Genomic DNA, 25401 nt, shown 5'->3' with positions numbered 1-25401 from the left:
TCTCTCTCTCTCTGTCTTTCTGTTTCTCTCTGTCTCTCTGTCTCTCTCTGTCTCTCTGTCTCTATCTGTCTTTTTCTCTCTCTCTTTCTGTTTCTCTGTCTCTGTCTCTGCTTCTGTCTTCCTTTCTCTCTCTTTCTGTTTCTCTGTCTCTGTCTCTCTCTCACTCTCTCTTTTTCTGTTTCTCTCTCGTTCTCTCTCTCTCTCTCTCTCTCTCACACACACACACACACACACACACACACACACACACAATTTCACTAAGTTTTCTCATCTATCTAATTCTTCAATATGCATTACCAACTGCAGTTTGATATTACCAATATTTCCTTACCAACTGCAGTTTGTCAACTGCAGAAGTTAGATTGCTGAACCTGGAGTCAGGAAGATTTGACTGCCTCAGGAGCTTACTACCTGGGAGACCCTGAAAATCATTTCCCTTCCTTCATTAGCCTTTGTTTCCTCATCTGTAAGAGAACAAATGCCTCTACCTCACAGAGTAGTTCTTTTGGTCACATGAGATGACATCTGTAATTTGATCTGCAAATGTTAGTGTTACATAAATGCTAGTAATTATATTATTATCACCTCCTCTGGGAAATAAGTGAGAAACCACTGCATCTTCTTCCTGCTAAAATTTTAAGGTAAAACACAACCAATTTTCCCGATCCTTTTTTCTTTGTCCAACTGATTGGTCCAGTACAAAGAACCCTGAACCAGAATCAGACATGGGTCTAAATACAAAGAATTTGGCACATGTAGGGTGGTTTTCTGGCATTGTCTTGGTGTGATTTCACAGTCTCCCAAAGACAGTAGAGTGGATTACTTATTAAGTCAGCTGCTATAGCAGTTGACAGACAATTTAATTGCCTAGAAACCACATTCATTTTTTATGGTCTACACAACAACAAACAGATATAATGTAATGTTCTTTCTTTCCTTTTTAATATTTTTAAACCCTTAACTTCTGTGTATTAGTTCCTTGGTGGAAGAGTGGTAAGGGTAGGCAATGGGGGTCAAGTGACTTGCCCAGGGTCACACAGCTGGGAAGTGGCTGAGGCCGGGTTTGAACCTAGGACCTCCTGTCTCTAGGCCTGGCTCTCAATCCACTGAGCTACCCAGCTGCCCCCATAATGTAATGTGCTCATAAGCAAATGGCATAGGGGAAGTGGGGGAAAAATATGTCCCAATTCTAGGAATTACCTTATTAATTGTTCAAAGCCATCCCAGTACTATAATGGAAAATTTGGAGTCAGTAGAACCAGATTTGAATCTTGGCTTTGCTACCTACTACTTGTTTGACCTTGGACAGATTATTTCTCCTCTCTAGGCCTTACTTCCTCCAAATGTAAAATTAGGGAAAGGGTTGGATTAAATCATTTTCCTGATTCCACCAAGCTCTAAATCTGCATTTATCCCCAGCTTCACTGTCATCATCAGAAAACAGCTTGCCTTTCCTTATTTGTGTTGACATGGGTTAAGTCTTTCTCTTTTCATTTTTATCCCATCCCACCAGGATTTGCAGTGTGGTGTAGTAGAAAAAGCAGAGTCAGAAGCTCTGGGTTAAATTCTTGGTTTTCCAAACAATTAATTGTAATTTTGGTCAGGTCAATTGCTGATGAAGAAACTGAGGTCCAGAGACTGAGTATATGTGACTTGCCTTAGGTTTAATGGTTTTGGAAGGAGTGGACCCCTAAAGGTGACAAAGACTCCTGAAACAAAAAAGGGGCTTGGGTGGGATTTAAAACCAAAGGAAGAATATCCTTCCTCTCCCCCTCAGAAAAAAAAAAAAACACTTTATAATTCACAATTTTGCCAAAAGATTACTTCCCTTTTTTCCACTAAAAGCACCCTCTAATGACTCATGAGAGTATGGAAATTTCCATGAGGTCAGTCTGAGATCTCAAGGGTTAGGCTAAAGAGTGACAAGGTTTAACAAGTCCTATGGAGCTGGAAGAGCTTCTCTTATAGATCCCCAACAACTACATGTCTGTTTATTGAAGACCAACCTCTCTAAGTTCGGAAAAGTTAATCACTTGAAAGGTGGCCACCAAAGGATAAATTCTTTTGGCCACAGAAACTCCTGAATACTGTCTCCTAGGAAACAGAGTGGTTGTGATGTCTGTTGGTCAAGGGTGGACACACACCTTGATAAATCACATACTTTTGGATTGACATGGACCCACTGGGATATTTTGGTGACTGTCATCAGCATCTTCAACCACCTGTTCTGATTGTGATGTGTTCTGGCCCAGGGAGAAGAGCATTGAACTCAAGGGTCATGAGACCCGGATTTGGGTTCTGCCCCTTCTCTTTATTAACCATTTGGGCTTGGCCAAGTCTTTCCCTGAACTTGTTGTCTCCAAAAGGATCAGTAACATGTGTGCAGCCTATTTCACAAGGCGGTTGTGAGAATCAAGCCAGATGATGTATGTAAAGTGCTTCATAATTAGAGTATTATCTCTAAATAGAAGCCATTATCAGCCTAGATGCATCCTCACAACTCCCAAATGCCCTCTTTCATGTTGCAGGCCAGGGAGTATCACTGACCATTCCGCAGCCCAACATCAATGCCACTGTGGCCCAAAACATTGTCCTCTCCATCGACTATTCCTGCCATGGCGTGCCTACCATTGAGTGGAAATACACATCTTACTGGGGGATGCAAAAGATCGTGGAGTGGCAACCTGGAAACCAAGCCAACATCTCCCAAAGCCACAAGAATCGAGTCTGTACTTACGACAATGGCTCCATCGAGCTCTTCAAGGTAGGCGTGAGGGACACAGGCTACTACACAGTCACTGTGACCGAAGGACTCGGAAGCAGCCAGTTTGGCACCATTGTATTACACGTGTCTGGTAAGGAGGCCCCTAAAGGATTCTCCCACATCTAATTGAACAGGGAATGTGTTTGGGGCACACTTCATATTATTAAAGAGAAATTATCTCCCCGTCTTCCCTCCCTCGTCCTCCCCCTAGAGATTCTCTACGAAGATCTACATTTTGTGGCAGTCGTCCTGGCTTTTTTGGGTACTGTGGCCACAGTGTTAATCAGCCTCATGTGGGTCTGTAATAAGTGTTCATACAAATTCCAGAGGAAGAGGAGACACAAACTGAAAGGTAATTCTCCTGGTCTTGAGATCATTGAGTCTGCATGTTTTCTAGGACAGTCTCAGTTTCAGTGGGCACCTCTGGCATCCCATAGTTTTTAGGTAATTTTTTGGATCCAACACATATGACTTCACTGGTATAGAGAGCTCCTGGTGAGAAATTCTTTTATCTCTTGTGAGGATTTAGTATTAGTTTTTAAACGCTCCCCTTCCATCTTAGAATCAATACTGTGTATTGGTTCCAAGGCAGAATAATCATAAGGGCTAGGCAATGGGGGTTAAGTGCCCAGGGTCATACATCTAGGAAGTGTCTGAGGCCAGATTAGAACTCCCATCTCTAGGACTGGCTCTCACTGAGCCACCTGGCTGCCCCTAAGATTTTATTTTTTATATATCAGATTAGAGCATTCTTTGAAACTTTACAGCCTGGCATACTAAGAGGTTAAGTGACACAAGCCAGTATGTGCCAGAGGCAAGTCTTGAGCCCAGGTCTTCCTGACTCAAAAGAGCAGCTCTACCACTCTACAACACTACCTCTTTCCCATGATTATTATGTCTTTTCATTTGCAGAAAGCACAACTGAAGAGATTGAGCTACAAAATATTGACTGTTAGCCTTATCTGGGCTGAAGGACATTTCTACCTCAAGAGAAAAAAGACTTTTGATTTTAAATAAAACAAGCAAACCAAACTCAGCACCCACCCCTGCCCCCTTCCGAAGCCTGGGTATGTTTTTGTCCAGATCTTTTTTTCCCCAGGACAGTACTCCATCCCTGAAGAATAATCCTCCAAGGACACATGATACCCTGGAGGAATGGGACATCAATCAGTTCCTGCCCTTAAACTGCTTTTACAACAGAGATTGAGCCAAGGACTCTACTTGGCTATACTTTGAGTCCATTGATGGTCCACAGACAATGTTCTCTGAAGGAAAATACCAATAAAGATGGAGAGAATCAGTGCCTAAGACATGGGTGGCCCCGTGCTAGCCCTCCTCATGCTATGCTCTGAGTGTAGAAACGGGGCCACAGGAAGAAGGATCCTATCGGAAACCCTGCAGTGATTCACAGACTTGGTATGTGCACAGCTACCCATTTGTGTACTTGCACACCATGGGCTCTCTTTGAACACATCCGTGCCAGAAACAGAACCTGCTTTTTTTTTCTGCATTATAGCCATATAGCCAATAATCTGATGCTTCACTGGAACCATGTCACTCGGGACAGATTGTACCCATTGTATCAACCCTGAAAAGGTTATTCCAAAATATAGGCAGTCTGGAATTTTCAAATGACCCACACATACAAAGAACCACCATCTCCCCTGCCCCGACCAGAACCCAAGTTGTTGAGAGGTTTTAATAGACTAAAAGCTCAACATGAATCAGCAGGGTGACTTGGAAGTCAAAAAGGAAATCAAATGCAATTTTGAACTGCATAACATTCAAAACAGGGGCGATGATCATACTGTCTTTGTCAGAGAGCTTCTGGAAAATTTTGTGCAGTTCTAGGCACCATTTTGGGGAAAGACAAGCTAGAATGGTCTGAGTAGGGTGACCAAGATGATGAGGGGACTGAATATTATCCCATAAGGATATAACTCAACCTCTAAGAACCAGGAATGTATCACCTGGAGAAGAAAAAATATGGGTGCCTCATGACTGCTATCTTCATGCATTTAAATACCATTCATGGGGAAGAATGATTAGATTTGTTGACCTTAGGGGAAAAACTGGGAGCAGAAGGTGGAAGTCCGAAGAACAGGTTTTAGTTTGATGTCAGGAGAACTATGGTAACAATTCAGTGTTCAGGGTGGAGGGGAAGTTTTCCTTATCTCTTTTAAATAGGGATTAGATAACCACTTAACTAGGGCTGACGGTAGAGGTTATTCTTATTGGTTGGACAAAACCTTTCAACATCCTGTAAAATGAGGTGGAACTAGAGGGCCTCAGGGTCCCTTTCAACTTTTAAACCAACCATCTGACCTCTGAGGACTCTTCCAACTCTGAGATGCTTTGATTCATTAAGTCATGGAAGTTGATGTAGAAAAAAAAAGTCTGAGAAGTTAGGAGTTAAGAAGCCAAGAAGCTATGAAAAGAAGGTAGGGAAGCTTGAGGAAACAGAAGGGCACTGAAGCCCTCTAGTAGGGAAAAAGGGACCCACAGCTGGAAGAGTTATGGAAAGGGAGGTAGGGGATGTCCAAAATAAACCTCTTATTTAATCATTTTGTTCTTTAATAATTTAATAATTTTCTTATGTTAACCTAAATGGCTAACATAAGAAAGCTCCTCTGTTTCTTCTTTTTTGGACTACATTGGCCCCAGATCCCAGGTCACAGAACTCTAAATAATACTTATCTTTCACTTTTTAGATAATAATAATAAGCTTTTGTGGGCTATCCTAGGCACATTAAGTATGATCCCTATCGTGGCTTCTAGAAGAAAATGCATTCCAGTTTCAAAAGGACCAAATTACAAATGTTCCATCTGGAACACAGCTCATTCATAGGAGATTGCTTGTTTTCAGTAATACAAATGGAAAACAAGGGGGCAGCTGGGTGGCTCAGTGGATTGAGAGCCAGGCCTAGAGATGGAAGGTCCTAGGTTCAAATCTGGCCTCAGACACTTCCCAGTTGTGTGACCTTGGGCAAGTCACTTGACCCCCATTGCCTACCCTTACCACTCTTCTGCCTTGGAGTCTTGGTATTGACTCCAAGACGGAAGGTAAGAGTTTAAAAAAAAAATTGGAAACAAAAGTTATGGACTCTCCTTTACTGCTTTACTGGCCTCCATTTCATTCTCTTCTCTATCTCTGCTAAACAAGATTAAAAAATACTTTGATCCCAAACTACCTCATAGCCAGATTATAAAGCAGAAGCACTGGAAGTTTGTAAAGCTCTTAGTTCTTTAGAGGAAGTATCACAAGCAAGAGTTCCTCAGCTTGGAACTTGAGACTGTAAGCTCCTTGGAGACAATAGCTATTTCATTTTTCTCTTAATATCCCCAAATTTTCTCTTAATATCCTAACGTCTTGAACATGGCAGAATCATAGTAAAAGCTTGTTAAATCCTTGAATGGGGGATATTGCAGAAAATGGAGGAGAAAATCAAGAACTAGTTATTGTCAATGAGCAACCTGTGGGAACAGAAAAATGCCTTTGATGCCAGCAGTTCAGATATCCGGAATTCTTGGAAGGAAAGATTGACTGGGGGGAGAGAGGGTGGATAACGAATGTGGGAGAATTTACCCTGTTTCAGGTGCCCATGTCCATAATTTTTTCCATTCTAAGCTTTCTATTAGCATTCTAAAATATCCCTATTTTTGTCTAGTGAAAGAATTCTGCCCTTCCCACAAAAGGAAAAGATTGTCTTAGAGATTAGCTATTAAAAGTGAATCAAATCATGTTCTGTTCCATACTGTAAAAGGCAGAACTGTGCTAGAGGGAAATAAAACCTAAAATCGGATCTCCAACTGATTAACCAAATAAATATATTCCTTAAGAGAAAAAAATAGCAAAAGGAGTCTACTAAACTGTACGTAAGGATTACTGCAGGCTCAATATTGATTTGTTTTAAAATGTGTTTATGTTTTATTATTCTTTTATTTATTCTGTTAAATATTTTCTAATCCCACTTTATTCTGGTTCTGGACACACTCAGGATTGTTCTGATATTTCTGTTCTAGGCATCATCCTCCCCATTTTCCAGCTATGGAGTTTCAGGTTAAAGCAGATAAAATTATTGCCGTAGCTCACACAGGATCAGCGGCAATACAAAGACTCGGGTCTTCCTGACTCGGAGTCTCATATTTTGTCTGCTCTGCTGCACTGCCTTTTACTTGTTGGCTTTACCATGCATGTACTGAGTAGCAAAACTGCATAAGAAATTCTAAAGTGAACAGCAATGTTGTCAAAATATTAAATAAAAATGAAGTTGGTTTCAAGATTTTCTTTCTTTTCCTATATAAATAACCATTTGTAAACCTGTTATTGAACAAACTACAATTCATCCATCGTTGCCTTTTTGTTGTGCAATTCTAGTCCGGTCTTCTATGGATAACAGCCGTGTCTTTGCATCCATGGATCTGTGTTGAACCTCAGTGTTCTCTCTAATAACAGCAAGCGTTTGTAGAGTGCTTCCTGTGGGCCAGGCACTGTTGAGATTTCATTTGATCCTCACAACAACCCTGAGAGACAGGTACTATTAGCCCCATTTTGCAGTTGAGGTAACTGGGGTTAGGTCAGTTGCCCAAAATCAGAGGTACTAAGTGCTGAGGTCAAATCAGATGTGTGGTCTTCCTGCCTCCAGGCCAAGTACCTTCTCCACTGGGCCACCTCACGGGCTATAGAAAGGCTCCACTTTGAACTCAGGTTCAAAGGTCCCAAAAGGAGCTCTCTGGCTATCCGCATTATCCTTGACTCACACCAGGCCTGGCCCACTTACTTTTCTCAATTGTAAGAATGAAATTTGGGAGATGCCATCCTTATTATTTTTTATCCTTATACAATCCTATCTAAAATGTGGTAGCCAGAATTGAAAAGAGTATTCCAGTAGATAAAGATGTGCTGAAACAGTACACGAAATAAGCTAGCTGGGAAATCTTTTTATCAGGATGTCAGAAATCTCCCAATTGTTCGTTCAAGGGTGTCTAGCAAACTGTAGGCACATAGGGGGAAAATATCAGAAAAGAAAAAATTCAGTCTTGCTCCTACTTGGTACAGTTTGGGGCCAGAGAAGTGCAAGGGAGGCTCTGAAAGAAAAAGGGAGACAATTAGGACAAAGGAAAGTCTTGCTGATGATAGATTCCCGATTTAGAGCCTCACAAAGAAAATACCCAACAGCTTCTTTCCTCCACCAGTTAGCTAGGATCGGCCAAGTGTGGAAATGCAGGAAAAGTCAGACCTGGATTTTGTATTAAGTTGCTGCTTTAGGCTGTAGAAAGGCCTTGTGCCCAAGCCTGTTGAGGTAAATCTCTGCTGTACTCTGAGTCAGTCCATACCTGTGTTCAGATGCATCCAAAGAACAACCAGTAAAGCAAAGGGCCTTGAGATCATGCCATCAAGGATCTAAAAGAACTGGGGATATAGAGTGGATGGAAGCATAAAAGCTGTCTTTAAACAGTTAGAAAGAAATCTCTGGAAAAGGGCCAAGAGACAGACAGACACAGCTGCTCCTCACAGAACCCTGTGAAAATAAAATGCTATTATTAGCTCCATTTTACAGATAAAAAAACTTCTGAGGCTGAGAGGTCAAGTGACTTGCCCAAGATCACACAGCTAGTAAGACTTCTGACTCCAAGTCCAGGCTTCTAGTCACTGTAGCAACTAGATACTGTAGTCATATCTAGATGCCTAATAAGAATAAGGAGAAATGGAAGTGTAAGGGTGGGGAAGAGGATCTTTTGGGTTCAATATATTAAAAGATGGTCGCCACTATTATCAATCTTCAATTAAGAATAATCTCAAGTCAAATTGACTTTTATGGAAGTTTATTTACAATTAAGAAAAGAGAGGAAATAAGGAAATAAAGAATCTAACGCACTAGGTATTTTACTACAATCCTCTAATTAATCCAGGTAGATCTAATTAACCCTCAGCAGAGAGTCAGAGGGCCAAAAGCCCAGAGGTGAATGAAGCAAAACCTCATTCACAGAGTCTATTTAAAGAAGTTTCTTAAGAGAAGTTCAGGAAGATTCGGTCAGTCTTTAAACTCACCACGTGGAATTCAAAGAAGATATTTAAAGCAGTCTCACTGGGGTCTCAGTGTTCCAACACTCCTCCACAAACCAGAAGAGATCCCTTACCAGACACCCTCTTCAACTGGAGACCTCTCACTCACTCAACTCCCTCTTTTAAAGGGGTCACTTATGCGTCACTTCCTGTGCCTTCCCCTAGCCTTCGTGTCCAATCACAATAGATGCTTCTCATAGAACATCTAGGGGGTGGTCAGTCAATTCTGAGTTGTCACTCACTCTAGCACTCAAGTTAGGACCTCCCAGATTTGGAGGTGCTCTCACCTTTGGTGATTAAATCTAAAGATGGGCAGTGTAGACTTAATCTAATTATCACAGAAGGCAGAGATGCAAAGGGGCAAATTTAGTCTTGATATAAGGAAAAACTTTCTGATTCTAAGAGCTATTTAAAAGAAGAACGATTAGGGCAGCTAGGTGCTTCAATGGATAGCCAGATCTAGAAATTTAAAGTCCTTGTTCAAATTTGGCCTGTGACACTCCCTAGCTGTGTGTCCTGAAATATTAAGTGGGTTTTGCGGGATGTGTTAGATGTTTATTAGGGCCAGTAACAGAAGAAAATACTGGTTTTGGGAAGGCCGCCCAAGCCCAATGCAGGCAGAGCCTGACACTGAGATGACACACAGAGACCACTAAAATATGAAATAACAGTTGGATTAATAAACTAGGGACAGATTGGAAGGGATTGGGATAAACTAAATCTAATGTTAACTACCTACGCCACCCCCCAGATCTAAAAATCTCTTTACAGATGTCTTCTGAGTGGTTTTCCTATTCTACTCCTATCCTCTCTAAATAACCCCAAATTCCTGTACTCGGCTAAGCTAAAACTAAACCCCCACTTTTGATAATTTAAGGAAAGGATCTGTGTGTAAGTCTGGCAGGGCCCAAAGATAGACCAAGATCCAAGGATCTAGGCTGGGTCTCATGCTCAGCTGTCAATTGTCACAGGATCAGCACAGGAACACAGCAGATATCAAAACACAGCCACAGGGAATCAGGATAACGAAGCAGCAGGTAGGATGGGAGATAAAGCAGTAAGAAAAGCCACAGGGAAATAGCTAATCTCCTTTGGTCCACCTCAGAGAGAAAAGCCACACATCTAGACCTGTCTCTACCCAACAGCAGCTCTTCCCAGGATTCCAGAATCCTGTCCTCTACTGTCCATCTACAAACTTACACATCTTAACTTTTCCTAAAACAGTCCCAGGGCATGTCACCTAACTCCAATTGCCTAGCTCTTACCAATCTTCTGCCTTGGAACCAATATTTAGTATATATAGCCTTAAGTGAAGTGTTTAAAAAAAAAAATGTGGAATGACTCCTCCAGGAATAAAAGGTCTTCAAGCCAAAGATGTGGGTGTGAGCACTTGTCGGGAATGTGCTAGAGGGGATTCCTGGGCAGAACACCCTAGAAGTCAATGGTCTCCAGTGTCTCTTAAAGACCGTCTGTGGTTTTGAATTTCAGCTGAACAGAAGGAAGCCCTAAGGAGACTTCTTCAGCTCCTATGGATGAGAAGATAGTGATGGCAAAGACTGGTTTTAGCCTCTTGTAACCTAAGGAGTTCTTTTTTTCCCTCACCTCAAATGCTAGCCATGCTGGTCTCTGGTAACTTCTATGGGACAAGCTGCTGCTGCTGCATCATCTCAGGTACAGAGTGGGGCCCTTATTCAGAACTGTTCATGAATGAATGAATCCCTGGCTACCGTCCTATTCGGCTCTCCTCCCCCCAGCCCATAGGAGATGCTCTGAGAATGCCAGACTCTGTAGGGGTAAATGGGGCCCACGGGGAAGCATTAGTGGGGTCACTAGTGTGGAAACCACAACAGCCCTTTGCTTCCACCCCTTCTCTGGAGGATAATGGCTTGCTTTTCCACACATATAGCAGAATGTTTTTTAAGGTCCTTACTTTCTGTATTAGGACCAATATAAGTATCTGTTTTATGGCAGAAGGAATGGCAAGGCAGAAGAAGTAAGAAAAAAGGCAATTAGGGCTAAGCAACTTGCACAGGGTCACATGACTAGGTAGTGTGTAAGGTCAAATTTGAACCCAGGTCCTCCCTACTCCAGGCTGGCTCTCTATCCACTGACTCACTTACCTGTTCCTTGAGCAGATACTTCTTGTGACTTTGGGTAGAACTTAATCTTGGAATAAAGCTGTGTCACAATAGGTTTTTTTTTTACCATACAATCATTTGCAAAAGAATTACATTTATACTTAAACCTCTTTCATTTTTATTTTTTTTTTAGTTTTCTAGACCATGTTTACCTGAGCAAAGTCAGTAAGGCAAGAGAAAAGCGTCCCTGGATCTGAGAAAGCACTTGTGGATTCTAGGGCAGGTATAACTGTGTGTCTGATAATAAACAAAGATTAAGATTAAGTTTAAGAAAAAAGCATAGCCAAAGTTACAAGTTGTATTTTTAATCAGGTTTATTTAAAAAAAAAAAAAAATACCGGTCACATCACAGCTCTTTATGAACATATTACACATTTCAATGTACACTTATGAAGTGCCTTTCAACTTTAAAATGTTATGAAAATTCACCAATTATTTTATTTTTAAAACAATGTTTCATATGGAGGCTTCCCTTCATTAGCTTACAGTCAAAACCCAAGCAAAAAATAACATTCTAGGAAAAGCCACTCTATGAACAAGGAGTGAGTGCAGACATAAGCAGCTCCATTTTATACACAAAGTTTCGGCCTTCCATCTTATTCCACTGAACTTCTCTGAATGGTCCTCGGAGATGGTTCCACTTCCCATCCTGCAGCACATCGCTTTTGGGGAGGTCCTTGCACTGACTTCGAGGAAATTGTACCATCACCTTGCTGCCACTTTCGGGGCCATTACGTACTATGGACATAAACAATGTGTATGAGACTATCAGCAGTAGCAATATTTTCTATATTATAAACATGGTCATCGGTTTACAGAGGTAGTGTTCCTACTTAAGTACTATAAAAAGTGTACAGTAATAACCAACCCAGCCAATAAAAGTGAGATTTTCTATATATTTTTAAATAAACCACCAACTGAAAAAAAGCTTATAGTAACAATCTAAACAATACAGAATTATTATGGGAAAAGCTAGAAGGGCTCAGTAACAGTACAAAATGTAAAAGAAATCATTATGTCAAAAGTTAACTGAAAGAATTACTAAACTGTCTTAAAAAATTGTAAGGGCAAAAGCATGGCCTTAAGAGTCCTGGCTTTATAAAGGTGATGGTATTTGTAGTAGCTATATAATGAAACATTCTCTTAGAATGGCTTTTAGTTTGTAAACCTTAGTACGGTTTCACCCTATGTTTAGAGAATGGAGGGAGCATTTAAAAATTCCTATCACTAAAAAATTAAATGAAAAACATTAACAGACACATATCCTGATAATTTTTCATATCTCTGGTGCAGAAACTAGAAATGACTGATATAAAGTTAAAATTGCCCTAAAAAAGTGAACAACTTAACTCCATTGTCACTCATGGGTTTGGAACCCACATTGCTCTGTACATATCCAGCAATACAAACTTTAAAGTCAAACATTTAGCCTTGGAAATGGCCACCACTGCAGTGAAGACACAATGATGATTACATTTAGTATACTCTTCATCCCCACCCCCAAAAAAAGATTTTTAAATAGCATAGGCTAGAACATTGTACAGCCATTTTGAAAGACACATTATTAATGATCTGACTAATAAATAACATAATTGATTTCAACATAAATACTAGAGAAAAACAGCACTAATTAAGAAATGTTCAGCAATATAACAAAGTTAGGCTTTTTACGAAGGTCAGCTCAAATAATTTAATTATTACCTGAAATAGCATAGTCACCACTTGGTGATGCCACGGTTATGGTTGACGCATTGCCAATACTTTCCACTGGACCAAGCCCCGCATGATTACTAAAACTAAGGACTTGCCAACCCATCACCTTGGCTAGTTGCTGAACTGCATGCACCTGATGTTGGGACATCTGTAGGGGAGAGAGGGAAGAAGGAAATGAGTAATAACTGGGTTCAAGTTACTTTAATTTAGGCTTCGAAAAATTATTTACTTGCTAGGCATCACTCAAAGCAAGTTAACACAAAAGGGGCTCTTGTTTCTGGAATTCAACATAAAAGGCCTTTGTTTCTAGGAATCCAAAACTGAAGATGGACACTGATAAGGACAGATATAAAGTACTTGTTATAAACACTGGACAAGTAAATTCACTGAGCCAAAAATAAGGATGTTATATGTTATCCTCCACTCCACTGTCTGTTATAACACTATGTTATTTGCCCTGGTCAACTCCACTGCATAAGATGCCCCTTCCCAGGATAAACTCATCACCTCTAATCTCATCACCATGCTGCCAACTCAAGGCTTGACTGACACCTCTCCCTTAACCTCCTCTCAGCTCTACTGGGAGGGCTGGAGGATAAAGTACTAAACTCCTTCCAATGCCTTTCATTAAGAGGGCAGAAACCACTATTGCTTATTCCACTATGCATCTGCTGCTTTGCCTGGTTTCAACTCCTCAAAATAAGATACCAGGTATTACCAAATCTACCCTCTAGCCCCATCTACCAATACATTGTGAACTCCTTGAAGATAGGACTTTTTATTCATTGTATCCCCAGTGTTTATTAGCACAGTGCCTGCATGTAGTAGGCACTTGGATTGGATAGATGTTTTATATATATATATAAAAACATAAACAAGGGACTAAAAAAATTCAAGCTCTTGTTTCTCTAGGACTCCATATATTTGATGATGCTATCTTTAATTCTCATACATTTCTTGAATTATCTTTTATTTCCACTTCCCAACCCAAAAATAAATTCTTAAAAACATTATTCCACTCCCAACTCACATACTGATAGCACTAGAGCCCTATTCTTCTCAAAGAAGATCAAGGCTAAGGTAAGTTTCCTCACTTACACCACAATTCCACAAATGTGTGGCAATGAATTCCTAATCCCCTATGTGAATAATCTCCTCCTGAAACTTCAAAAAATAAGAGACATTTGCCATTTACACACACACACACACACACACACACACTTTTTTTTTAAACCCCATACCCTCCATCTTAGAATCAATACTATGTATTTGATTCTAAGGAAGAAGAATCAGAGCCAGGCAATGGGAGTTAAGTGACTTGCCCAGGGTCACATAGCTAGGAAACATCTGAGGCCACATCTGGATCCAGATATTCTCATCTCTAGGCCTGGCTCTCTATCCACTGGGCCACTTAAAGCCCCTCATCATATATAGTTTTTAAAATTCTAAAGGATTAAAGTTGAGTTTCCAGGAATAATTAGCTAATACAATGAAGGTCATAGCCCTGAGACTACCTTAAAAAGGCATTTTTTTCCAGTTATGATCTTGCACCTTTGATGAGATCATATAACCGCCATGCCCGCTTGCTCGCTCGCACTCTCTCTCTCTCTCTCTCTCTCATACATCTGCAATCTCTCTGCCTTGCCGATGGCTCCTTCCCATATAAAAATGCAATGCACAGGTCCCCCAATCCAAAAAAAAACCCTCCATTCATCAATTTTATCTTATCCAGATATAATTCTAATCCCTTCTACTCATCATTTATTACTAAATTTCCTGAAATAGTTGCTACTTGATGTCAATATTTGATAATTTCCTTCTCTCCTCAATTCCTTGCAAGTGAACTTATGCTCCCACAGGTTTCTTGAAACTATTCTTTTAGGTATTACCAATAACCTTTCAAATCATCATCATTACATTTCTCTCAGTGCCTACCTTTCTTGAGGCCTCAGATTCTTTTAATACTCCTACTTTCTTCTTCCTTCAGTTTCAGAAACTCCATACTATCCAGGTTCTCTGCCTGCCTCTATAATCATTCCTGTCTTATCACCCTCTTCACTTCCTAATGTTTATTCTCCAAGAGTCAGCCCTTTCCTCTCCTCTCTTCTCCCCAGTCAATTTCATTCATTTCACTTATTTAACCACCACCTCTATGCAGATAACTCCCAAACCCACATCTTCAGCCCTAACCAACTAGGGTTTTTAGCTCCAAATCATCATCATCTCTAATTCTCTACAGCACATGTACATGTAAATTATCTCAAACTATACTGATAGATAAAAAATTAAATTCATCATCTTTCCCCAAAATCCAGTTTTCCTGATTTCACTGCTTCTTTCTGTGGGACTACCACTAACCATTTTTCTCATGTTCACAAGACCTTTCTAACTCTTCCCTTTGCCTCAACTCTTATATCCTATCAGGAACTAAATCATGTTTGTTCCAAATCTGCTATATATCCTCTCTGTCCTCTATTTCTTTCTCTTCCCATCACCCCTACCCTAGTTCAGGACCTACCTGTACTACAATAACCTTATAAGTCTCACCACTTTCTCCCTACTCCAAGCCATCCTTCATGCTACTACCAAAATAATCTCTCAAATACATATCTGGTTATGTCATTGCTAGAAAATCTTCAGTAGCTCCCTTCTGCCTTTTATACTGCTCTCCAAACATGTACACCTAAGCCTCTGTACCTTTGATTAGCCTATTCCTTATGATTAGAATGTTCTTCCTCCTCATTTTTATTTTCTGTACTCTCTACTCATTCATTAAAAGCTAACTGAAAAACTATATTCTCTAGGAAACTTTCCCTATTTCCTCTGGTTGGTAACACTCCCTACTCTGTCCTCACAAGGACTGTGAAGTTTTCTAAATACATTTACTATGCTGTAGGGCAGTGATGGTGAACCTTTTAGAGACTGAGTTCCCAAATTGCAACTCTCACAACACATGTGAGCCACCTGCCTTAGCCCAGACAGGGGAGGGAGGAAATGCGCCCATTGGGCTACTGGGCAGAGAAGTGGGTGGCAGGAAAAATGTCTTCAGGTGCATGGAAAGGGGAAGGGGAGTAGCTTCCTCTGGCACACGTGCCATAGGTTTGCCGACACTGTTATAGGCATACAGAAGGACCTTATTTCACATGACCAATACAACCTAAGACCCTTCATGCAGTTGAAAATTGCATATAATGGAGACCTCATTACTTATTTTTTATCTGAAAATACTTGGCCACTTTACACTTTTACTTAGTTTATCAAGAGGTACTTTACTACTCTTGTGCTCTGGGACTGTAGGACTATGTAGTAATAACTACATAGAGTTAATGAAACAAAGAAGCACTGCTCTGACAAGGACATTACTTGGTACAAGCAAGAATTCCAGACAAAGAATGATGTGGGAGCTAATGCTTGGAGTAAAACAATGTAATGACTCGCACTGATGCTTCTCAGAGTGAGAATGAACACGGCTGGGCAAACTGCTGGGAGACTTTATATTCCACTTGGGAAAATGGCTCAAACTTAGTTTGTAATTAAAATTTTTTTCTTTTAATTTTTCTGCCTTTATTTTTTTCAATTGCCAATCACATATACCTGAATTCATGTGTGTCAAGTTTGCATAAAATAAGGTCCTACTATATTATCCTTTTTTCTAGACTACAAGTTTAATTAGGGCAAGCATAGTGTCTTACCTAAATTTTGAACTTAAATACTGTGTTAGTTAAAACCACCTGGGGTTCTATTTGGAAGGACTAAACCTCAATATAGTGTTTGACAAACTTCTGTGGACCTGTGGGGGTCCTTAAAACTACATTTCCCGTGGTCCAACGGGTTTCATGGATTTCCTGTTTTGGATGACATATTAAAGGTGAGGGACTGTTTTAAGTAGGGGGTAGTGACTTGGAACTTCCTCTTTAGTGATGGCTATCATTTAATGGCTCGTTCCCTGAGAAGGTGCAGGGAAAAATCAGATCAAAGAAAGGCATTTCCCTTATTCCTCTATATATAGAGAGAGAGGGTAAATGGCAATTTTTCTGTAGTCCTGGCCCTAAATGGGTTATAGCAAACTGCTTAAATCGCTTTCATTGGGCCTTGAATCAAAGGCCTGTTTATTTCCCCTACATTTTTTGCACATTTTACATTTCATTCACAAGTTAATTTTTTCTCTTTTTTTGAATTTTATTCTTTTTATATTTTTATTATTTCTTTTGCCAATTGATTTCATGCACCCCCATGACTCACTTAGCCTTGCATCCTTGGCTGACTTTTTCAGGGAATAATGTGTTAGTTAAATATTTTCCTCAGGGGGGGTATGTGTTAAGTTTTTTATAATCATTATGTCTGAACTATAATCTATATTGCAAGTCAATTTTTACTCCTTTAGAAGTAAACTCAGGGGGGGTAATGTTAATTCTCAGAAGAAAATGTATGTTTTGTAATCTATAATGTAAAGTTTAAATTCTTTGAGAATAATTTCAAGATAAGGATCTTGCCATCTCCCTAAGAATCCAGACCACGAACCTGTTTGGTGAAGACACCATGAAGATGTCTGAAAAGCCTTCACTGGATCATGAAGATCCAATTTGAACTTTGGGGCGCAGTTGATCTGAACTATGGGGTTGGATGCATTTATTTTGAATGGACAGTTTATGCCAGAAAGGGGGACTGCCTCCTTAATGGTTTTTTGTCAATGTACCGAACATTGGTTTTGTTCTTTCTCCCTTTTATCTCTAAATTATTGTAAACTCTAATTTGATTATATTTTCCTGATCCATTGGGGAGATTTATCTCCCAAAGGATCACAGGGGGGTAATGTGTTAGTTAAAATCACCTGGGGTTCTATTTGGAAGGACTGAACCTCAATATAGTGTTTGACAAACTTCTGTGGACCTGTGGGGGTCCTTAAAACTACATTTCCCGTGGTCCAACGGGTTTCATGGGTTTCCTGTTTTGGATGACGTATTAAAGGTGAGGGACTGTTTTAAGTAGGGGGTAGTGACTTGGAACTTCCTCTTTAGTGACCTGAGCTCGAGGAGAGAGGAAAGTAAATGGCTGAGGTGAGGTTGGAATAGTTTTTCTTACAGGCGCGTGGTCAGTTTATCTCTATCAGCATGGCTTTTATTAAAATACTATTCTTCCTCTTGATCTCGGCCCTCATCATTTTTAATCAAAACAATACCTAGCAGAATGTTCAGCAAAAAAAACAATATAAATGTTTGCCTGCTATTATTCAAAACCATCTGTTGCATTTTAATTCTAATCCTGGTAGTTATGATCTAGTCTGTGAAATGTATAGAAGCAGAAAGAAATCTAGCAATGGAGATGGTGTCTGAGTTTCAAAAAACAAAAAAACTAGCTTCACTGCACATACAGTACCTGAGACAGAAGAAAATCCTGTAACTCTTGTTCCTGATGGGACAATGTAATTACTCGTCCATCTCTGTGCACAACTCTGATCTGTTCAACTCCAATATTTAACTGCAGCTGAATGGACCTTAATAGGAGATAACACACAAATAAGAAATGTTTAAACCTAAACTATACATAATTTAGGCAATCTCTTTAGAAAAGCTTTACAAGCTTTACTTGTATTAAATTTTAATTATCAAGACATTTAAAAATCAATATCCAGAAGAAATGGGTGAACTACGGTATCAAAGACTGCAGAGAAGTCAAGAAGCATAAAGAATGAACAAGGCCACTAGATTTGGCAATTAAGAGGCTAGTCTTAGAATTGAAAAGAGTAGTTTGAATTGAATAAAGTCTAAAACCAGATTATAGAGCAGTGATGGCAAACCTTTTAGGGATCTCATGCCATGCCATCCCCCCACCCCCCCCAATTGTGTGTCATGCCCTACCATCCTGCATTGGAGGGTGTGAGGGGCTGGGCTCCCAGCTAGCACAAGCCTAGGGAAGCCACCTCCTACAGCCATGGAGACCCTTTCCTGCACCCAGCCACCCTGGGGGCTGCTGCTGGGCTTCAATGGGCCTGGAAGGTGGGGCAAGGTTGGGAAAGGGGAGGTAGACGGCTCAGAGACACAGTGCCCCCAACTCTGCATTTCAGAGCAGGGCCAGCTCCTATGCAGTTCCCTTCTGGGGATGGGGTATAAGGGGGGGGGTGCCACCTCCTATGGCCATGGGATCTTTGTCCACCTGTGGGGCTGCAACCCACATGGAGGTGGTAACAGGGGGCAGAGGGAGTGCAGTGAGTCTTTGGGGGGCAAGGTTACCCCCCCCAAGACTGGTGGCAGGTGGGGAAGGAAGAAAGTGAAGAATTTTTTAGGAGGTAAGGCTGGCCCTGGTGTTGGGAGAGGAGACCACCCCTCTTCCCCTGCAGCCCCTAGTACCAGGCAGAGGTGAAAGAAAGGGAGGGGTGTGGTCCGAGTGCTCAGCTCAGGGGAAGGAGTAAATGTAGAGCACTGGGGAAGCACAGTGGCAAGAGGGAACGGAGCAACTTTGCAGGGGATAGCCCAGCCTGCCCACAGAAAGGTCTCCGCATGTAATCTTTGGTGCACGTGCCATAGGTTCACCATCATGGCTATAGAGGATTAAGAGAAGAATGAGGGGAAAGGTTACTTAAGTAATTAGCCTCAGGTCACCAAATCAATGTGACAACAGGAAGACCTGGATCCCAAGTCTTCCCAGCCCTAAAGTCACCTCTGAATTGACTATGCCGAACACTCTTCCTCTGAATAATAATCAAAAATAAAAACCATGTTGGAGGGTCTGAGGAAACATAGACATTACATTAATACAGTCTTAGAGACTCTGTGAATTGCTATAGCCGTTTTGGAAAATAATTTATATGAGAAAAGTCAGAAGTCACTAAATTATTCAAGTCCTTTGATGCAAAAATACCTCTACAAGCAATATACCTTTAGAGGGTTACATACAAAAAGAAAAGTAGGTATAATAGATAGAAAGATAGATAGGTATATCTATATCTCCACAAAGGCACTTGTTCTAACAGCAAAAATCTAGAAGCAAAATGGTTTCCTATTGACTAGGGGAGGGATTACCAAATTGTGGCATATGAATGTAATGTAATAGTACTGCAACATTAGAAATAATGAATATGAAGAATACAAAGAAACATGGAAAGACTTGTAAAAATGGATAAAAAGTGAAGAAAGGAGAACAATATATGACTCCAATAGAGTAAATGTAAGAATCATTAAAAAGCAGCCTATTTCAGATTCAATACAAAGACTAATCTTGACTCCAGAAGACAGAAGTAAAGCACATTTCCTTCTTATTGGCAGAATGGCAGGGGATCACTGGTGTAGACTGATACATTTGCTACTTTGCCTTGTCACTGCGTAGATGAGTTAACTTAACTGTTTAACTTTGTTATAAAGCAAGAAATCAATGAGGTAACAGTATGTAAAGTTCAGAGAACAACAGAAGGAGAACTATGAAATTTTTTTACCTACAAAGCATCAATAAACTTAAAAAAATGTGCTTCTTGGAACAAGCTCATCTCGATCCCTGCAAATATTCTAACATTCATCATAGAAATACCTTAGTTATGCTAGGTGTTAATTTATCTAAAGTCAAATCCTTCCAATAGACAAAAAACTACATATCAATATATAAAAGCAATTCGACAAATATAGAAGATTACCATACAATACTTACTTGCATATTTGTTCATAGCCTTGAGATGTTATTAAAACTTTCACACTGGATTCATAAACATCATTTATGTTTGACCAATGAGCTTGTATCTGAGGATCCTCGATACGACTTGCTAAAGAGTCAAGAGTCTGGGCAGTCCTTTTAAACAAAAGATTAAAAAAATTTTTTAAATCATCACCTCAAATATTAACAAGTTTACATCTCATTTATGCTTTTATATTAAATGACATTAAGAATGGTTTCATTTTGGTGTTTCAAGTTAACAATAATCAGAACACAGACATGTTTAGACCAATGATGGGCAAATTACGGCCCGCGGGCCAGATGTGGCTCCCTGAAATATTCTATCTGGCCCGGCAACATTATTCCTAATCTGACAATACAATGAAACTTCAAAAGAGTTGCCTATCACTGGTTTAGACCAAAACAAGATTCAATTTTCCTTCTTATAATGGAATCATCACAAATTCCAAAAGTACTTCTTAAGTTATCAGAGGGACATTATTGTTATTTGCTCTATTCAAAATAAGTTAAGAGTTAGAAATTTTAAAAGCTGCATCTTTATGCCTATTATCTAAAGTAACTAAGTCTCTACTAGCAGCAATGCAATGATCCAGGACAATTCTGAGGGACTTAGGAGAAAGAATGCTATCCACATCCAGAGAAAGAACTGTGGGAGTAGAAATAAAGAAGAAAAACAAATGCCATGATCCAGGACAATTCTGAGGGACTTAGGAGAAAGAATGCTATCCACATCCAGAGAAAGAACTGTGGGAGTAGAAATAAAGAAGAAAAACAATTGCTTGATCACATGGGTTGATGGAGATATGATTGGGCCACCCTAATACAAATATAAAAAATATGGAAATAGGTCTTCATCAATGACACAATGGAATTGCTTGTTGGCTATGGTAGGGGAGTGGGAGGAGGGGAGAGAAAAAAACATGAATCATGTAACCATGGAAAAATACTCTAAATTAATTAATTAATTGAAGGATTTTAAGGGAAAGAATTAAAATAAAGCAAGAGGGTATGCTAGACATTGGGGAAAAAAAATTAAAACCAATCAAAGGACTTTGTAATCAAAAGACTTAACTAAAACTGAGTAGTGCTGATAAGACATGAACAGAAACAAGACTAATATACAAAAGAATTGAATTCTCAAAAGTACAAAGTACTAAGCACTCAGATTAGAGAGTGATCACATGCAGCTTCCAGGAATCAAGAAGGGCTTCAGGGAGAAAGTGTCTATATTAGAGAAGAATCTAGAAAAATAGCTAGGTTATTTGAAGACAGAGATGGGAAAAGAGACTATATGGGAAACAACTTGAGTAAAGCTAAAGAGATGGGAAAGAACTGAAGAGTACAGTTTTCTGGTCTTGCACAGAATACATACAAATGAAATAAAACTGGGAAAATAGGTTTGAATTAAGTTATTGAATGCCAGACTATGAATCTGACTTACCTGGTAGGTAATAATGTGCTATGGAAGGGTTTTGATCAACTGAATGACATGATCAGAATAGTATTTAGGCACATTAATCTGGCAACAGTATGCAGGTTAGATTAGAGGTGGAAAGGAGACTGGAGTTAGAGAGACCTATTAGAAAGTAATCACAATAAACAAAGTAGAAGGTAATAAAGGCCTAAACTAGTCTGGCAGCAGACTAGTTAGAAAGGAATGAAGCAGGAAATATGAAAACCAAATAAACTGGTCCCACTGACTTACTCAATGAGAGAAATAAAAGAGAAGTCAAAAATAACCAAGAAATTATGAGTGTTGATTAGGATAATAATAGTGCCATTAAAGACACTGGAGAATTAGGGAAGACAAGTGAGTTTAGTTGAGAGATGATTAATTCAATTTTACATATACCCTCTGATATTCCGACATTGGCTAGAAAAGTACCGATGTACACAACCATTAAGCTAAAATATATCTAAAGACATTAATCAGCTGGATACACTAAAATCAAAATCTTAAAGACTCTGTTTATGATTTGTCTGATCCTAGCTAGAATTTTTAATGGAAGTAAGGCAGAAATCAAAAAGAACAAGGAAAAAGCAGTTATGGAGACCTGAGAAAAGGTTATAGAACTCATTTGCTTACAATATTTCTGATTTAGTCTTGTATCCTTTACTCCTGTTCTTGATATTGTTCCTCTGTGTGTGAAAATATCTTGCTTCTTCCAATACCCTTAAGATTACAAGGAAACTATCAGAATTAACCTTTCTCCTTCCAAAGCACTATGCCCTTCCAAGACTGTAATAACAATTACAAATTTAAATGGGGTAAAGGATCCTTACTACTACCCTACTCATTTCACAGAAAAAATATTCAGGTGGAATTAGCAATTTGAAAAATTCTTATTAATGCCTTCATATTAATAACAAGAACATAAATGCAAAGTCCTAAGAACTTCCCTAATGTGCCCACTTCATTTAGCTGCTAGGGCCCTAGCACAACAAATGATGCTGACACCAATTCAATTCAAAAGCCTTAGGCAAGTGCTTATTATGTGAAAGGCACAGTGGAAAAGAAGAAAAAAGAAAGTTAGCCCCTTCCCTACAGGGGCTTAGGTTCAATTAAAAATAAAATAATGGGTACAAAGTCAAGTGAACAAGAAAAGTAATTTCAGAGAAGAGGAAGAAACATTAAGCATTAACAAGCAGAAGGATCAAGAAAATAGCATTTGAGTTGGACCTTGAAAGGAACTGAGAAATCTGAAAGGTATTCTGAGCATGGCAGACAACTTCTGGTCTAAGAGCCAATGTGCTCCTTTGGAAAAAAAAGGCAACAAAATGGACATTATCAGGAAAGGTATTGAAAACCAAGCAGAAAATATTACCTTTTTTTGTGTAAAAACCACAGCATACCTAAGCCTAAAATAGTGGAAGATGAGAGGTCAACTCATGAAATTTTAAAAATCCAGAAAAAGAATGACAATTTAAACTAATCTATTTATTCAATGCAATTCCAATTAAAAAACCAAAAATTTATTTATTAAGCTAGAAAAAATAACAAAATTCATTTGGAAGAACAAAAAGTCAAGAATATCAAAGGAATTCATAGGAAAAAAGATGTAGGGAGGCAGTCTAGTAGTTCCAGATTTTGAACAGTATTATAAAGCAGTAATTACCAAAAATGTTTGGTACTGGTAAAGAAATGGAAAGGTAGATCAGTGGAACAAAACAGACATACAACAAAGATTAGTAAAGGATTATAATAATCTTGCATTTGACAAAAGCATAGATCGAAGTTTTGGTGATAAAAATTCACTATTTGGTAAAAACTGTTGAGAAAATTTGGTAGAAAATACATACAGACCGATAGCTTACAGTATTTACCAAGATAAGATCTAAATGGATACATGACTGAGGAACAAAGGGATATATTACAAGCAAATTAGAACAGGGAACATATTACCTATCAGATTTATGGATAGAAGAAGTATTTAGAAATAAACAAGAGATAGTGTTGTGAGATATCAAATGGATAATTTCGATCTCATTAAAATGAAAAGCTTTCATACAAATAAAACTCATGTTGCCAAGATGAGAAGGAAAGCAGAAAACTGGGGGGCAATTTTTAGTTTCTGGGACAGAGGTCTCATATCTAAAATATGTTGAAAACTGTCAAATTTATAAGAATATGAGCCATTCTCAAATGGTCAAAAGAGTGATAGTTGTTGGATGAAGAAATCAAAGCCACATACAGGCATATGAAAAGATGCTTTAAATTATTAATGATTAAAGAAATACAAATTAAAACAATTCTGAGATATTCTCTATCAAAACAGCTAAAATGATAAAAGGTCAAAATGATAAATGTTAGAGGCGATTCAGAAAAAAAGAGGACACTAATACACTCTTGGTGGAACTGTGAACTGATCAAACTACCTTGGAAAGCAATCTTGAATTATGCCCAGAGATATAAAACTACGTACACCTTTAGGCCCAACAATACTACTACTATTGGGTCTGTTTCCCAAGGAGATCAGGGAAAAAAGGAAAAGAACATATATGTTCTAAAATATTTATAGTGTAATAATTGGATTAGATATTATATAGATATATATTTAAGGTGTGGCCGCCAGGAATCAATAATTCAGATTGATTCCATAATTAAAATAGATCCAAGTCAGGATCAGGTTTAAGATAGTTTATTTACAATTAGGAAGGTAGAAGGTAGGGAAATAGAGAGGAGAGGCTAGCCAGGGCTTACCTGAGGCCCAGGCGGAGAGAGGATTGAAAGGCTAATTAAACTAGGCTACAAGCCAAGGCCTTAGCAATTAGAGGCAAGAGGCCTACTTAAGGTAGAGTCTAGAAACGCCAAGGTAGGCCAAGGAAGTCAGCCTAACTTATCCTCGTGACAATTCAGAGTGGAAGCTGCTGGAGGTCTCATGTGGGATACTTCAGCAACAAGTTCAAAGCAGGGGAACTGCTCCAACAGGAAGTAACCAACATACTTGAAGAGATAGTGTCACTTCTGGTGGGTCCACCTCTAATTCAAGTGGACAAATGGCAGCCTCTACACTGATTTAGACTGCCCAAAGGGCAATCCCTTGTTCTTGATTTGTTACTTATTGTGGGTAACTCATCTCCCCTCCCCCCTAAGGGAGGTGGGGAATGACATTATCTCTGGTGGCTAGAGTTTTAACTATGAATGGGCTTGAGCTAATTCTATTTACACAATAGCAGCTGACTTTGTGGTGGCAAAAAAACTGCAAATTAAGGGGATGCCCATCAATTGGGGAATGGCTGAACAAGTTGTGGCACATGATTGTGATGGAATACTATAGGGTCATAAGAAATGAGCAAGTTAATGTATAAACAATACAAAAATACCAACATGAAATTATGAAAAGCAAAATGAGTAGAACCAGGAGAAGATTATATACAACTACAGAACCAACATTTGAAGAATAATTTGTGAATGTCTACCTCCATAGAAAGAACCAATAAATAGAAACATGAAAATCATAGTTCATATATACACATTTTATTTGTCAAGTGATGCTTTCTCTGGTGTAAGGAGGGAAAAGACGGGGAAACCTGGGAATTTTGATGTAGTCAACAAA

At 39.2% G+C, this 25401-nt stretch overlaps 2 protein-coding genes across 2 annotated transcripts in view; one reads left to right on the top strand and one right to left on the bottom strand.

Moving 5' to 3' along the window:
• The window catches only part of VSTM5 (V-set and transmembrane domain containing 5), a 27860-nt gene extending 24140 nt beyond the window's left edge, over window positions 1-3720 (top strand). The window contains exons 2-4 of the mRNA XM_044666223.1: window positions 2529-2855; window positions 2976-3116; window positions 3677-3720. Coding sequence (XP_044522158.1) covers window positions 2529-2855; window positions 2976-3116; window positions 3677-3720 — 512 coding nt within the window. The remainder of the gene's footprint in view (window positions 1-2528; window positions 2856-2975; window positions 3117-3676) is intronic.
• Window positions 3721-11286: 7566 nt separating this feature from the next.
• Window positions 11287-25401, bottom strand: part of MED17 (mediator complex subunit 17) — a 33470-nt gene continuing 19355 nt past the window's right edge. Inside the window, exons 9-12 of the mRNA XM_044666221.1 lie at window positions 20321-20458; window positions 18059-18176; window positions 12671-12830; window positions 11287-11707 (exon numbers count right to left, since the gene is read on the bottom strand). Of these exons, the coding sequence (XP_044522156.1) occupies window positions 11499-11707; window positions 12671-12830; window positions 18059-18176; window positions 20321-20458 (625 nt within the window). The 3' untranslated portion in view covers window positions 11287-11498. The remainder of the gene's footprint in view (window positions 11708-12670; window positions 12831-18058; window positions 18177-20320; window positions 20459-25401) is intronic.

The sequence above is a fragment of the Gracilinanus agilis genome, chromosome 3, assembly GCF_016433145.1.
Source record: "Gracilinanus agilis isolate LMUSP501 chromosome 3, AgileGrace, whole genome shotgun sequence".
NCBI classification, from domain to species: Eukaryota; Metazoa; Chordata; class Mammalia; order Didelphimorphia; family Didelphidae; genus Gracilinanus; species Gracilinanus agilis.
Note: the sequence above shows the minus strand (reverse complement) of the source record. Positions and strands in the feature narration are given on the sequence as shown.